Below are 17,091 nucleotides of genomic sequence, written 5' to 3'. Positions count from 1 at the left end.
ACCTCCAAAAGCTGTCCAGACTGTAGCCACTTGGACTTACACCTTGTTTGTTGCACGGGGTAGGAGCACCTCCAGAGGAAAAATGCTGATGTGAAGATGCTGATGTGAAGAAGCAGAAAACACAGGTTCAGCAAAAAAATGCAGCCAGTAGATGAGAAAACGCAGCCGCCTATGGAATCCAGAAATGCAGGACAGAGAAGGGGATCAAAACGCAGATGGGCAGCCGAGACCTAATCGTCTGATACCATGTTAAAGTATGCATAGGTGGAAGCATAGACAAGGAAAGAGAGAAAGAGCAATTGTTGACAAGATCACCTTTATTAAGCAAGAGGCTTTTACAATGGTAATAGCCAACAAATAGGCAATACAATGTGCAGGGGTTGGATACTAGGAGTGTGATGAGGGAGGCCCTTTATATAGGGATGCAAGGAAGCTGGCCAACTGTGCCTATGAAGCTGGCGTACTGCACACAACTTGCATAAATGTGAGAATACATAAAACCCAATAAAAGGCATAGATCCCAATACACTGAGATGCACAAATTCTAACACTCCAAACGAGCCCCTTGTGCATCAATGTTCCCTTCATGCTAGGGAGCAGATCTGTAAGTTATGACTCCATGATGAGTAGCTAGGAATCAATGAGAAGAGAACCCAAATAGATACTTGTTACGTGCACACTCTCCCAAGTGTGACCTGGACACTTGTTGGCCAGCTGTGAGGTCGAGTACATGGCCGGATTCATGTGTTTGTATAGGCTATTGTGTGAGATCATTGTAATATTGTCCAGGCGCCCAATGAGCAGCCAAGTGTGGACAAAGTTATTGGGGTATTGTGTGAACACACTTAGTTGGACATTATTATTAGGTATGTTAGAGTTGGTAGCCAACTCACTAACATAACACTATAAATAGGAGTCTACACCTTAGCCAGATTCATTCATTGATCAGTGTATCATCATTGAGTCATTGAGAACCCAAGAGTAGTGCTACCAATGAGTATCTCAATTCAGCATTGTACATACTGAGAGAATATGCAGCGGAGATGAAGACAAGATCTGAAAACACTAGAGCAAGTGCACAGCAGAAAAACGCAGAGAAAAGAGAGAGAGAGAGAGAGAGAGAGAGAAGCGTGTAACTCTGCTATATACACAAGAAATCCCAGCACAAAGAATGAGATGTGTGGGGGGCAAGGGGCCATTATATATGACCCCATGCTGCTGGTCGGCCAGCATATAAACAGCCGACAGCCAGCAAAAGCCCATGACCTTCTCCCTCCTCTAGTCGGCCAGCAACTCTTAGTCGGCCAGCAGCGCAGAGGAAAGTCGGGAGCAGCAAAGTCTAGTCGGCCATCATCAGGAGCAGCCGACAGGCACAGGACGGCCTCCCACACTAGACAAAATAGGGAAAAATATGGAGAGTGGGGAAAAATCAGAAAACACCTAAATCGGGCGGGCACACCCACAACAAAGGCCCTGGTGTAAATATACAGACAGGAGATGACTGCTAACACCCCCTCTCAGCTCCTGGATGTGGAACCAACCCCAGTGAGCTGGAGTGCCGCCGGAGCATAGCCTGAGGTAGAGACTTCGTGAAGAGGTCCGCCGCACTGTCCTCCGTTGAACAGAACTCTAGCAAGATGTCATCGCAATAATGTTTTCACGAACAAAATGCCTCTTGATGACTGCGGGTTCCACCAGTGGAAACCCAATCCTACCAAGTAACCTGTGCAGCCTCACCACCTCGCAAGTAGCACTACAAGCAGCCCGGTGCCTCTGGCGATGACAAGGCAATAGTTGGCTGCCTCTTACTGCTCCATGAAACTGCTCCTGAGCCAAGGGAAAAACTGTAGCCTGATGTCAAGGTCCTCGTGTCTGGCTCTCCTCCCCAATCTGAGTCACTCCATCCTTGGAGTCTGACTCCATTCATCAATCCCTCTCCTGTGTAAAAGAGTCCAAGATCCTTCGCATGTTGCAGAAACCACAAGATATGCAATCCTGCCTCCCAAAGAGTCCTCTACAAACAGGAGCTCAACAGCCTCATCAATAAATATGGTATGCATCAACCACGACAATGAACCATTCCGCTTCCGAGTCAAGGAGGCATCATGCTGCTCACAAGGATCAACTACTGTTACGGTAGGATGCCAAGTCTTGGAAACCTGCTGAAGACCACTCAAGGCCTTCAAAAACCTGTAAACCACCCCCTCTGACTCCGGAACCACAAAGCTTGGAGAATGTGCAACATCCACCTCCTCCTGCAAGTAATCAACTGCCACCTGCCTGGCCTTCCAACAGGTCCCCGTGGAAAGAGCTTCCTCAACTACAGGAGTTTCTTTGTCCCAAATGCTACGAGATATCAGAGCATAGGTTACCTGTAAAGTTTCCTCTGACTGACGAACACAAGAACTACAAACATCTGTACTCGAAAGTTCCTACCAACTGCTGCCATCATCTGGCACGCCATCCACCATCTAGTCCGGGAAAGCCTACACCTGTAGCGTATCCACACTTAAGCGGCCATTACGAGATTGCCACTCTTCACAAAACTGAGAACCTGGGAGAGAGAGTGCTAAAAGTTTGTAAAGTCCATTCTCCACTTTGCCTTCCCAAACTACTTGGCCTGTTGCTTTGTCCCGGAGAGCAACAAAATGCTCATCAAACTCCACCCGTATGCCAGCCTTGCAAACCTGATGCATTGACAACAAATGAAAACCAAGTGATAGAACATACAACACTTGGGAGGAATGCTTTTCCCCTTTGCCATCGGGAACTATCTCCAACGTGTCCTCACTATGAATTGGGATAGTGGATGTATCCCCAGTAAGGATGTGACCAGAATACCTACAAAGGTCCTGTAAAGCCGTGCGGGAAGGAGTCATGTGCCTGGAAGCACCACTGTCTAGAATCCACTCCCGAGTATCCATAGCGGAGAGTCCTCCAACCTCCTCCTGAAGAAGAAGAAACACCGGTGTCCATAACCTCCATGTGCACAAAAGCTAGAGTCTTCACAGTTGCTGCTGAGGATTCTGCACCCTTCTTGGTGCTCCGCTTAGGACATTGCCTCCAATAGTGGTCTTTCTCGCCACAATCATTACATGTCCTCTCTGGCTTCAGTTTCTCTCGGTCTGAGTCGGGCTTCTTCTCAGAAGACTTCTCCGATGAAGCCTTCCTTTTGCTCTTGTGGTTGTTATTCTGGCCTTTCGACCGTTGGCTAGTTAAGGCCTCAGAACCTCCGCCTTGTGGAGGGTTCGTGAATCTTTCCTCTTGGTCCAAGACCATGGGTACAAGCTCCTCCCATGTGATGGTACTGACCCTGCCACCACTGGTAATCAACGAAGAGTAAAAGGCTGAGTACTGAGAGGGCAAATGTGATAGCAATGTTATGGCCATATCCTCCGATGATCTCTCTTTGCTAGCCTGGAGAACTTCTTGCTAAGAGCCTGCAGCTTGTTAATGTGCTCCCGCATCATCGACGACTTTGCAGGATTCATCACCCGCATCTGAACTTCCAAGGAGATCCTCTTCATGGGCGATACCCTGTTGTAGAGAGAAGCCAAATGCTGCCAAATACCTCTGGCCAACATCATATGCTTTATATGATTGATTACCTCTGGTGTGCAATTGAGGAAAATGAAAGAACAAACTCTGGCATTGGCACGATCCCATAACTGTGCCTGTGCCTCACGTTTTCCTTCCGAATAGAGGGTAACTCCCCTTCCTCTAACTCCGGCTGTGGAACCCCAACAACAATGAAATCAGCAAGGTCATAAGACTCCAAAACAGATTCCATCATTACCTTCCATATGTCGTAGTTGTTCTCGTCCAACTGACGGTCCACTGGGAACGTGGGGAGTGTCGGGATCTTCACGTGCTTCTCAGCCATCTCAAGTAAATCTGCCATTGCGGGGGTGTAACTGAAAAGGGAGGGTGCGTGGGAAAAAATGAAGAACTAAGCTTGCAAGTGGCTGTCTAGCAAATCAGCCCGCCTTCCGCTTGCTTCTCCTCTTCTCGTACGGCCCAAAACAGTCCTCCAATCAGCAACACAAACAGCCCCCCTCTTGCTCACACAGCTCCCAAGATCTTCCAAGAGCCTAGAGCTCTGATACCATGTCAGAATATGCAGCGGAGATGAAGACAAGATCTGAAAACACTAGAGCAAGTGCACAGCAGAAAAACGTAGAGAAGAGAGAGAGAGAGAGAGAGAAGTGTATAACTGTGCTATATACACGAAATCCCGGATACAAAGAATGAGAGAGGAAGAAGGTGCATGAGGGGGGTCCAGTGGTGGGCATTCAAAGGCCAAAATTGGGAGATCATAAGGGCGGAGAGATTCAATAGAAATGCTGACCTATTCAGGTTGTAGGACATCACATGGTAGGCGGCCATCCACAGCAGGAAAACGCATCAGAAGGGTGCCTCCAAGGGGGTGCTACAGGCTGGCCAATTGGTGGATGGAAGGGGTAGATAGGGGAGCGTTTACCTATTTGATCTTGGTATATGTGGCTTCCCTACCCGAGCCAATTGGCTACATCCACCCTTCCTCCATCGCGCAAGGATGAAACCTTCACCTAGTCCTTGACCAAAAGGTGTGTATGTTTTTCTTCACTTACATCTGCGGCACGTACACGTGTATAATATGGAGTTTCGGCTGATGTTAACCCCGATGGTGGAGAGCTTTGAAGACATGAAGGAAAGGCATGGACGAGAGGAGGAGGTTTGCAAGGAGGGGTCTCAACGCAGGCAAGAAGAGATTGAACAACTCCGAGAGGAGATTCATTAGTTGGAAGAGAGTATAGCCCTAATCAAACATATACGAGTAAGAAGCATGTTAAGCATAGCTTCGAGAATTTGCCGAGCCTCTCATCAACAAACTGATCGCATAATGGAGAAAGATTATGGTAGCATCGGCAAAGGCCAAGGTGGAATCATCTAGGGTTGTGAAGTAGCCCAAGACTAAGAGCATTGGCCCAAGAAAGGGAGAGCTTCCAAGATAGGAGGAGCTCTTGAAAAATGCGATCACAAAAGAGGTGTTCCCGAGGAGGCGGTGTTACCCAAGATGTATATATGAAAACCAGAACCTATCCCAGAGTCCATTCTAGTTTCCAAGGACAGGGAGGAGTCATTAAGTGAGTTTCAGGCTTACCTCTCCAAATCCATTGAAGAGCAGGATGAGATGAGCGATTTAGCCATGGTCTCTACCATGGTAGCTGAGCATCTAGAGGCTGAGGGGCTAGTTCTAGTGCCCGCAGTTCCCGAGGAGGTAGTGGCAGAGACATCATTGGAGAGAGCAGGTCCAGTAGCCATGCTATTGGAGTTCAGACCGGTGTGTGGAGTAGAGAGCGAGTTCGCTAGAAGATCCGTACCGGGTTGGAGCATTGGAACATCATTTGCACTCATGCCCGAAGTTAATGAGGAGGGGATGTCATGTGCATACTCTCTTGAGTGTGATGTGGACATGCTTCTACCCATGCTAGATTCATTTGTTTGTAAGGGCTATTGTGCTAGATCATTGTAATTTTGTCTAGGCACCCAATGAGCAGCCAAGTGTGGACAGAGTTATTGGGTTATTGCGTGAACACACTCAGTTGGACATTATTATTAGGGTTAGTAGAGTTGGTAGCCAACTCACCAACATCACCAACATTACACTATAAATAGGATTCTAGACCTTAGCCATATTCATTTATTGATCAATCAGTCATCATGGAGTCGTTGAGAACTAAGGAGCAGTGCTACCATTGAGTATCTCTATTTAGCATTGTACATACTTCATCTTAGTGTTGCATGGTAGATTAGGTCATCTCCCTCTACTGTGTATTGAACATGACAAAAAAGCAATTTTTTGTGAATGGGTTTAAGTCTTTGATTAGGTGCTAATCGCAATCAATCAATTCATAAACATGCTTCCGCAAGCATCCATGTTCACTTGTAGCATGCGGAAGCTCTGGGAGTCTTTTGTCAGCCCTACGCAACTGAATAGGAACCATAGTCACATGAAAACGCGTTTTTGGAGTGAGAAACTCCGAAACCCCGAAACGTTTCGAAATGTTTCAGAAACTTGTAATTTTTTTGGTTTCTCCAAAAAAAAAAAAGTTTCTCAAAATGTTAAAAGTTCCTATTGTTTGGAACTTTAGCAATGCAAAATTATATAGAAAAAAAACTGAAACCTTGGCGTTTCTTAGCCGAAGGCCGAAACGTTTTGCTCCGAAACCCCAAAAACCCCGAAAGGTCAAAAACCCCGAAACGTTTCTGGTGACTATGATAGGAACCTTGACGCAAGTCACCAACAAAGAGAGAGAGAGAGAGAGAGAGAGAGCTGTGTTTTTAGTGTATTATACAGTACAAAAAGATGTAGTCTCATACAAAAGTCTGTGGCCTTCCAAAAGGAGACTATAGACCTACTCTAGACCTCAAGGGTCCTATCCATGACCTGACCCCCAAGTGGGAGTGAGATCCCCAGAATGAATCATGGCCTAGCCTTTTATGGCCCGAAATATGCCCAAGAAGATGGACGACCAGCAGTCGGCCAGAGGACAAATCCCATATGTGTATACATGCTGCCAATCTGCTCCATAAACCTTCAGGGCCGACTGGATCATCTTCAATGGGATATCTAAACCAGTTATCCTGCTTGAAATTTGCAGTAGCAAGGTTCACTTTGAAAGGTTTGCAGATAATCTTCAATGGGATATCTAATCTAATGTGAGAGCAGTGGCTGGTGCACTCCATCAACAACTGACATTTGATATGTGGGAATGCATAAAGGAGGGAGGACATGAAGCTTCACAACAGTTCCCAGTGTTGATGAGACAGGTTTTGGATTTCGAGAAGCTCAAGAATTGTAGCCAAGGTTGAGGATTTTTTTTGGGGGGGAGGGTGGGGGGAGATGAGTCATGTTTTTCAGATACAGAAGCAGAGTCCTCAGTCCATTACGAGTATGAGGATTCTTTTTCCTTCTGCTTTCAGTCACAAAGAGGAGTTTCGGAGTATGTCTGCAGGATAGTGTGTAGAAGGATTACCAGATCTTTGAGCTCAAGGTAGCTAGTCAGGTCACTAGCACACATGCGATTCATAGTAAACGTTTTGAGTAGTTTGGAGATCTCGTGGACGTTGTTTACAATCACCTTCTCGTGGGACAGTTCTTGTGACATGGCTTGTATGAAAAGCCTTTTTGAAATCTACTTCCTATTTTACAAATAAAAGAACTGATCTCGTATGATTAGATTCAATAGATTGTTTTATTCAATTAAAATGTCCTTGATGGATGTGAATTTCAAATCCTTTTGAATCGACTAGTGGTTCCAGGTCTTTTATACATACTATCTTTTCAGGGAATGGTTTTTGGGTATTTTTATAAAGTGCACGTTTTACTTGCAGCAACTTAGCCTTGATGCAAAGGAACTACAGTCAGTAGAACTGGCTGAAAATGAAGTGATTCAAGAACCTCAATATATCTTGAACCAGGGGACTATCAAAGATTCTCTTGTACGTAGTATGTGGGAACAGATAGAGTCAGCCAAGAAGTTTGCAAGTCTTGCGAGGATCAAGAAGCGCCCCAGGCTACTCAGAGAGTTGAAGTTACAAATTAAGGAAAATGAGCAGGCACTTGGGAAGTCAGTTGTTGATGCAGATCTTCCGAAGAGGTGAAGGCATGTTGGCAATATGATGTGATTGAAATGATGCTTTCAGGTTTTTTTTAAAATGCTCAAGTACGGTAGAGTGTGTTATTAAGGGATTCTTAGTTATGATTTCCAATGCTTACAGTGCTTTAGACAAGATGAAAAATTTGGAGCGAGTTTTGGCCAGGGCTATGGAGCAACACGGTAAGTGTGAGGCTATGGTGAAGAGGTTAAAGTCGTCAGTGTTGGCGAATGAGGAAGAGGTGCTTGCACTGAAAGAAGAGGGTATGTTTCTGGGCAAACTTGCAGCAAGAACAATGCCAAGAGGCCTCCATTGCCTAGCACTGCAATTGACAATCCAGTATTTTAACCAGATGGGAAAAAGCTCAGTCTCTGCAGATGAAATCAAGCTAGAAAATAGTCAACTGTACCACTATGCAATTTATACAGAGAATATTCTTGCTGCCACTGCTATCGTGAATTCCACAATCTTCTATGCAAAGGTGAAGATGATAATTGACACCTTAGTCTGAGAAGCTCTTATGGGTTTGCATTCTAACCTCTTGGTTGCTGTGCTCCAGGAACCTCACAAGCATGTCTTCCACATACTCACTGATGGTCTCAATTATGCAGCCATGCAAATGTGGTTTTGGACCAACACACCTGATAAGGCTGTGGTAGAAGTGAAGAGTTTAGATGATTTGAGTTCTCTACATATATCTCGGAGTGTACATGAGCAAGCTGGGAAGTACCTGAAGCCTGATTTATCAAAACCGTCCTTCAAACCAGAGAAAAACTTGTTGGAAAGCATGAGTGAATTTGGACTGTATTACTACTTGCCAGAGATTTTCCCCAAACTGGATAAACTTGTCATGTTAGATGATGATGTTGTTGTACGGAAGGATTTGACTGGTCTTTGGAAGGAGAACCTCAACAAGAAGTTGATTGGTGCTGTGAAATCAAGCAACCATGATGATATGCTTTGGTGGTCCTGCATAAATTTATTTGACTTGAAGGAATGGAGAAGGCAAAGCCTCACCGAGATGTACAAGTGGTCAATCTTAGTAAGGAGATGCAAAGACCCGTGTGTAGCATCTTTAGTTTTGTTTATTGGTTTTGACATTAGTGTTTTTTTGGAAGGTATGAGCGAGAGAGTAACATATTGTATGGCCTTTCTCTGCTCTGGTTGGTTGCAGAACCGTACTACTGCGGGGAATGTGTCAGTTGAGTTGATCAGTCTTTACAACAATATCCACGTGCTGGATGATTTGATCTATGTAGTTGATCTGGATGACACCCCTGAGGTTAAAAATGATCTCCAAAATGCTGCAGCAATACATTACAGAGGTTATGCAAAACCATGGTTAGGGATTGGTTTGAGCAGATACCGATCTTTCTGGACTAGGTTTGTGAACTACGATAATCCATTTTTACAAGAATGCAACATCAACAAGTGAGATGGACAAATGCAAGAAAGCTTCACTTAATCACTCAACCACCAGAATATTGTCAGCAAAAATTGTGCCTACTGTTCCAATGCACGAATGGTATTAGCTTATGGATTCCTGCTCAGCATTGTTACTCTATTATTCTGTATCAGCCATCCTTTGCACACCTGTTAATGATGTTCATATAAACCTTCAAAGCTCTAAGGATAATCACTAAACCAAACTGCATTATAAAGGTTAGCCATTTGTTTTAAAGTCTACCATTAGGTCTCTTACCTTCAAGCTTACATCCCTGCTGGATGTTTGCAATCAAGAGCTGCACACCCCACTTTTGTTTAATGGATGACACTTGTATGGGGACTCTACATGTAGTTTGATTTGAATGTGATTTCTATAAGGCACATTATGCTTTCGATTTTTGTTCCTTGGTTTTTTTACGCCCTGTAGGTCTGGTTACAGAAGCATCCCGCTTCTGCCGTGGTGGTCAGGCATTCATTTCATGCAGGCAGCCTGGGTGGCCCTTGTTGATGGTTCTATAGCAAGCCTTATTAGCACCTTAGAATGTGCACAATTTGTTGGACTTCAGCTATCCAAATCTTGTTCGAAATGCGGATGGAGTTGGCATTCACAAACGCTTGATATGGCAAATTCATGTGAGATGAAACTGAATGCATCGTTCAGAAGCTCCTTTTTACACTGGTCAAGGTGAAGCATTGGGTCACATTCTAGGAAAGATAAAAAAGGCTCGTGGCACCAACTGGAGCTCCCCCCTCGGCTAGCTTGTTGCCTCTCCCCTTAATCCTCCTGTGTACCCTATGTGCCCCCGTGCGCCCTTTCCGATCGACTGCACAGGTCTTGGAATCCCCCCAAACTACCATTTCTATGTTGGCCGAGGTAGCTGGGATTCCCTCCATCAGAGTATCCATTTTCTCTGTTCTCCCTCAAGTAATTGTGCTGCCCAACGTCCAATTCTACAGTGGGTGGAGTATTCAGGTCTCCCTAGGCAGTGCTTTATTTGTAGACAGATGGGAAACCTGGCCAAAGCTTGCCCTCGATGTCAAGCCCGTTGAGGACACCCCTCAATCCTGCACAGCCTTCCCAGCGATGACAAGCCCAGGATACAGGCCGGCTTGGTGAAACTGTTTCCCCCTCTTGCTTGGACGGTGGCAGGAAGAGGGCCGAATTGGCAGGACTCCCAAGGCAATGATGCCAACTAGTTGTAACGGTTTTGAGCATTTACTTGAAGACAAGGCGGTCCCATTTGAGCATTTGAACTCCCGGTCTTGACGGCAAGGCGGTCCCACCCACCCTCCAGGAGGTTCAGGATTTATCTTTGAGACGCTCCACGAGGAAGTTAATGATTCCCATCGCCCTCCCAGTGATAGCAGGAGCCTAGCCTCTCTTCAGAGATTAGAGCAGTAGACCCCAGATCGCCCCGCATCAGGAGACAACGATTGAGGAGAGGAGGGTGGAGTTTAGGTTTCATGCTCGTGCATCTCCAAATTGAGGAAGCAAGCAAAATGAGATACAGCTAGGCATGGAAAACTAGCCTTCTCAGGGCTCTGCAGAATCACTCCAGAGGTCTGATTTAGAGCTTGGGTAGGGGATACCTTATCTCAATCTAGTGCTTTGAGTAGGAGATATAAGCAGGAAACTGACGCGCTTAGGCCTGGATTCCAAAATTTCAACACCAAAACACTCGTTTTTTGAGCCCAACAATAACTTTTTGATCCGTGGGTCTGATTGTTGAGAGTCTGTTTGGAGAGAGCTAATTCATATGCAGAGGAATTCCAATCTATGAAGCCTTACCATGGAAAACTGGCAAATCCATGGCCACCACCGGACAGTTTGGAACCAAAGCAGTCACCTCAAACCTAGCAGGAGTATTCCTCAAAACACTATATCCAAGTATGTATATCGCAGAGCTAGGACAGAGATAATCCCAAGCATGAAAATTAATCCTCACTTGGCCTGGTTTAACCCCTTTTTCTGAGCTTGGACTCTTCAAGCAAAAATTTGATATGATATGATAGATGCAAAGCTCAAATGGACAGTTTGCAGATATTGAATATTACTTGGAAAATTTGTTGTCTGTTTGGGCTCCATATGTCTGCTCCAACAGTGTATGCAAATGATAATAAACTTGACTACATGGGTGCACAACTCATTGAAGGACTTGTAATAGGGACCCCAAAGAGTATGTTGCTAAATGATGCAAATGCTTGGATTGGTGATGAGTTTTAAAGTTTAGATGCTTATACCAGTACTAACCAAAGCCCAAGGCACATTTGTTGATAAAGGATAAGTACTATAGTAGGCCTTAGTTTCCCAAAGAGCACCCTTTGATACTCCATTGCCATAGGTAGATTGTCTCTCACACACAAGAATTTGGGATTTGAGACTAACACCAAGAATTTCAAGGCCAAGAGACTTAAAATTAGAATAGAATTGCTATACATGGTTATAATAGAATTGAAGCTTTTAATTATGGACTAGGAGTGTAATTAGGACCATTAATCCAAGCATGGAAAACCTCTTTAGAAACTTTAAATTTCACTCGCCCACTCCAATTCACTCACCTACCACCCAAAAATCAAGGCAACATTGTAGAAAAATCAATTAGAGCACCAAGGATTTTTGTGAGGTCAAGAACTACTCCAACAATTTGTAAAAATACAAAAATTCTGTGTCAAGAAATCATTGTTGTGTAGCCAATCTTGATGCCTCGATCACATTTTTGGATTTTAAATATGGAGTTTCGGTTTGTGACATATAAGCAAAAATAGCTATTTTTTTACAAAATAGTAGAAAAAATATAAATTTTCTCAAAAAAATTAATTTTGATAATTTATTGCTTCTACCTACTCCTAGCTATGATGATAACTAGGCTTGATTTTTTACAAGCACCCTTGCCCTTCAAAATTGATGGGTTTGGTGAAATATAGCAAGTTTTTTTGTAGTTTAGTGTAATTTTTTATGGGTATTTTAAAAATTTGCAATTATTTTACAACCAAAATGCTCAAAAATGGGTGTGATGTCCATCAAGAAGCAATTATGATGATAACTATAGCAGATCTACACTCTAATTAAGGTAATTAAGTATATTAATGTAATTAATTTACTTAAGTTAGCTTCTTTTATAGGTCTACGTGAAGAATAGAGGAAGCTATTTAATATCTAAATAATTATAAAAATATTATAATTAATTGACTAATTAATGCAATTAGCAATGTTATTAATCAACTAAAAAACACTCTTTTACACTTTAACATTAAAACACTCAAAAATAAAAACACACAAATCCATGCTACTATGTACAAAGAAAATCACTAAACATGCCTTAATATATTCTAACTCCTATTGCCAGATCTAGTTATCCCCACCAAATCTACAATGGGAAGATAACCCACACACAAAAAAATCAAAATAATAAATGATAAAAAAACCCTTCAATCCTTCACCCAAAATCTCTTCCTCATGCACCTTGTCCAAATCCCACTTTGCACAATGTTGTAGAGAATGAGAAAAAATGGTGGAAAAAGGCTAGTATGCTAAATAAAGGTCTCATACCTGAGATCTTAGGAAGGAATCATGCTCCCCGGTAATGGCACCAATGTTAACCTCTTTATTCTACAATCCCAGTACACACTCAAGATTGCAAATCCTACACAAATAGCCTATGAAACTAAAAAGAAGAACAAAGTAGTTATTGCAACCCAGAGAAGAAACAATCAAGAAGCTCCTCCAACTAATATAGCAACAAGCAACAAGATGGAGCTCTAATGGTGCCACACCCAATATTCTAGTAGTACATTAGGGCAAACCCCTCACAACCAAGAGATGGCTATGGTGGAGAGAAGGAGGCACCTAGCTCACACTCTCACTCACCCCTCTCTACACAAGCAAGCAAGGAGAACGTGCACAGGCAGCAAGGAAGCAAGAGCTCTCTATCTTCTCTCAAGGGAATGGCATCACATGTGCTCATTAGAATTATTGAGCTTTATGCAAATCTATTTTGCATAAAGGAAGCAAGTTCTCTATCTTTTCTCAAGGAAGCAAGAGGTCTATCTTCTCTCAAGGGAATGGCATGTTCTCATGAGCTTTATGCAAATCCGTTTTACCTAGGCACCCTAGTTTTAGATGCCTATTATTGTCTAAAAGCCTATACTGTGTGTCTATATATGCTAGTGTATAATAGATTTAGATGACAGCATTACAATTAGCTTGGGAATCCCCTATTACATAGTTATGAGCATATTTGAGCAAAGAATCTGCAAGATGCTTGGGTGGGAAAAATTACGTAGTGACACAAATAGGAGATTTGTTGGTGTCACTACTCCAACTCCATAATTATCAACTCAAAGAGGGGCGCCACAAAAGCTTCATGAACTTGATTTCCCAAAATAGAGATAAAAGCAAAAATAAGAGTCAAAGAAAGTAGAGATAACTCCAACTGCATAATTATCAACTCAAAGAGGGGTGCCACAAAAGCTTCATGACCTTGATTTCCCAAAATAGAGATAAAAGCAAAAATAAGTGTCAAAGAAAGCAAAGAGTTGGAGTTATCATATGCACACCTTCAACCCTCATAACCCGTGCTTGATACTTGCATTACTCACATGGATTTGCACTTCACAACAAGCACATCTTGTATACATAGGCCCTCGTAGTAACTAGCACTTGAACTAAGCCTCGTCATCGCCAACTATCCAGGTACATCTTTAGATGGGGGCCAATGGTATGAGCCATCACCATCCTCTTTAAGCATGCAAGAACCTCCAAAGACCTTCAAAGAAAACTTCTTCTTCCAATCTGCTTATAAGATGAGCTTCAATGTCGGCATAGATGTGTGCAAGGGTTTATATCCCACCACTTGCTCAAGCACATGGTAGTTTAGCTTGGAACTCTTTGACCAACCTTGTGCCTTCTCAAGGTGAGATTTTTCGAATAGGGGGTTGGGGTAGTCCTATGAGCCTTTTGGGGCGTTTTCTTTATACCTAGATTTAGGCTTGGGTAACATAGGATCATCTGTAAATAATCAAGATGTTTCTTTATCCACTCCACTTGGGTTCCACAGGATCATCTGTGAATAATCAAGATGTTTCTTTAACCACTCCGTTTTGGATGGTGACCAGATTGTCACCCTTGCCTATATGCTCAAAATGATATTTCTTATTACCCTTCTCAGTAGGGTCATGCCAATAGTTTGCACTAGGCATTTCCCTTGTTGATAAGTGCAACCTTAAAATTTTTGTTGATATGTGCAGCCTCAAGAGTTTTACACTATTTTTTCCCTTGTTTTGCAGCCTCAAGATTTTAGTCCTTAATTTCCTTTGATTTACAACGGTTGTGGGATTAGATTAAGTTTAACTGTAGCCGCATACTCCTCCACCCATTAAGAAGTTGCATCTTGGGATGGCCTTTATTTGCTCCTCCTCTCGCTTTCTTGTGAGCATGTGAGCATATTTAAGGGAATTGTGACAAGTCTACTACTTCATACATTAAGCTATGGATCTTGTGTGGATCATAACTTTGTCTGGATTTAGTAGTGACCCTCAATGAACTCTATATGTAAATTATCGGATCCACACTTACCATATAAGGGATATGTAATATTAACAAAGCTAGAGGCTTTAGAGCACTCCACTTTGGGCACTTTGCAATCTTTTGTGGTCCAAAACCATGAGGGTGAGATACATAGATCTCATGCAAATCTCCATTCAAGAAAGCAGTTTTGATATCCAACTAAACTACATTCCAACCTTTATGTGCTACAAATACAACGATACTCCGCATGTACAATGGTAGTCATACGACATGTGGGTGCAAAGTTTTCTCCATAGTCAATGCCTTTCTCTTGTGCATAACCCTTTACAACAAGCCTAGCTTTGTATCGCTCAACACTACCATCCGCTCTGCGTTTGAGCTTGTAAACCCATTTTATACCAATGGCCTTCTTGCAAAGAGGCAAGTCTGCCGGATCCTATGTATCATTTTTAGTATCGAATCATACTTAGATTTCAAAGCACTCATCCAATTTTCAGATTCCTTTGCTTCACCAAAGGAGACATGTTTCTCTTCATCACATAAAAACTAGAAATAAGAGCATAATGTGCATCCAATAAGAGATGCATAATGAGGGCCTGCACGTGTTCTTCTAGGCAAAGGAGTGGCCAATTTGCTGTCACGTAGTGTTTGCACCAGCCAATTTAGCATACTTTTAGACTCCTCAATTTCCCTTCTTTCCTCATCAACTGCATCATCCACATTTTCCTCATCAATAGACTGATTTGTGGGCTGAAAAATATGTTGATAATGTAACATGTGTGGGCTAACTTTCAACATTTCTTTGATTACCCAAATGCTCTACATCAATGTGTACTGCATTGAATAATGGAAGGAGAGTGTCAAATATGTCCTGCAAACATACATTTTGCTGGTTTTTTACATGAAAGCAAGGGCTGAATTGCATCTTCCACAAATACATCTCTACTCACAAGAATCCGCTTGGTAGCAGTATGATAGAGACAATAACCCTTACTTTTCGAGCTGTACTCCACAAAAATACATTTAACAACCTTATCATCAAGCTTACTGTGAATTTGCTCAAGCGCACAAGTGCATAAGCAAGACAATCAAAAATGTGTAAGTGAGCCATAGAGAGCTTTCTCCCATTCCAAGCTTCAAAAGGTGTAATTGTATGCAAAGCCTTTGTAGGACACCTGTTCAAAACACATGTTACACACATGACTGCTTCTAGCCAAAAACCTTGAGGCAACTCCTGACTTTTGACCATACAACGTGCTATCTCCATCATGAGAGACCTATTTTTACATTTAGCTACACCATTTTGCTGAGGTGTATAAGGCACAGTACAATGGTGTTTTATCCTAAGATCAACCATGTTTGCATGAAACTCCTTAGACATATACTCCTCCCCTTGATCAGTATGCATGGTACCAATCTTACATATATAAGCATTTTGAACCATAGTGGCAAAGTGCCTAAAGCACATAAAAACATCTTATTTCTGTTTCAATAGATATACCCAACTATGTCTGGAATAATCATCAATGAATGTCACAAAATAGAGGTAGCCCCCAATAGATGGTGTCCTCATAGGACCACATACATCATCAATGAATGTCACAAAATAGAGGTAGCCCCCAATAGATGGTGTCCTCATAAGACCACATACATCACTATGTATAAGCTACAACTCTAACTAAACTATCTTTGGGAAATGATGCCCACCGCTATATTTTTCTAAGAATACAACCCTCACAACAAACATTGTTTATAGGGACGTCAAGATGTAGCAGCTTAGACATCATCTCATGTTTATGCAAGTGCAACAAACTGCCAAAGTTCAAATTAGTATCACCCATTACCTTTATGGCAGAAACTGTACATTTATCATGCCTTTGTCTTTCATATGCATCTAGTTTGTAAAGGCCATGAGACAAAGTACCAAAAGCAACAATTCTCTTGCATTCACACTACGATCATGAACAATACATCTGTCATCCTCAAACTGAACCTCTAAGCCAACCTTAGTAATGGCAAAGATAGACAATAAGTTCTTCTTGATCTCTACTGAAAGCGTAATTGTTCCACCATTTGCAGCAATGAAAACAATTTTATCAACTCCTTTTACAAGATATGAAGAGTTTTTTGCACATGTTACATTGTTTTCCTGTGGAGCAGATTCAAGTAATGAGAACAAACTGCAATGAGAAGTTATGTGCTTACTAGCACCACTATCAAGATACCAGACATGTACATTTGTAACAGCCATGCATACATCCTTAGGCAAAGGATGTCATTAACTGCATTGCACAATGAAAGCCCAATCATCATGTGCATAGTTTACATATTCTTTGGTTTCTACATTGGATGTTGATACATCAGCTACTATAGCCATACCTGAGCCTTTCATCATGAGTCTAATAGTCGAAGTAAAACCTTGATACGAGTCTGGCAACGTATTAGGCACCAATGAACTGTTAGGATATATTTTATCT

The 17,091-nt window shown here is 42.5% G+C and overlaps 1 protein-coding gene across 2 annotated transcripts in view; it reads left to right on the top strand.

The window, feature by feature from the left end:
- LOC147615777 (polygalacturonate 4-alpha-galacturonosyltransferase-like) overlaps window positions 1-9,482 on the top strand; it is a 35,634-nt gene extending 26,152 nt beyond the window's left edge. Inside the window, exons 3-7 of one of the 2 annotated variants that reach the window (XM_086778377.1) lie at window positions 7,378-7,643; window positions 7,765-7,823; window positions 7,929-8,122; window positions 8,201-8,683; window positions 8,816-9,482. In XM_086778377.1, coding sequence (XP_086634503.1) covers window positions 7,378-7,643; window positions 7,765-7,823; window positions 7,929-8,122; window positions 8,201-8,683; window positions 8,816-9,076 — 1,263 coding nt within the window. In that variant the 3' untranslated portion in view covers window positions 9,077-9,482. Of the gene's footprint in view, window positions 1-7,377; window positions 7,644-7,764; window positions 8,123-8,200; window positions 8,684-8,815 lie in introns of both variants that reach the window. The other variant, XM_086778378.1, reaches the window with a different exon arrangement.
- Window positions 9,483-17,091: the final 7,609 nt, after the last annotated feature.

Source organism: Cibotium barometz, chromosome 39, assembly GCF_041138505.1.
Source record: "Cibotium barometz isolate CiBa-2024 chromosome 39, ASM4113850v1, whole genome shotgun sequence".
In the NCBI taxonomy this organism is placed as follows: domain Eukaryota; kingdom Viridiplantae; phylum Streptophyta; class Polypodiopsida; order Cyatheales; family Cibotiaceae; genus Cibotium; species Cibotium barometz.
Note: the sequence above shows the minus strand (reverse complement) of the source record. Positions and strands in the feature narration are given on the sequence as shown.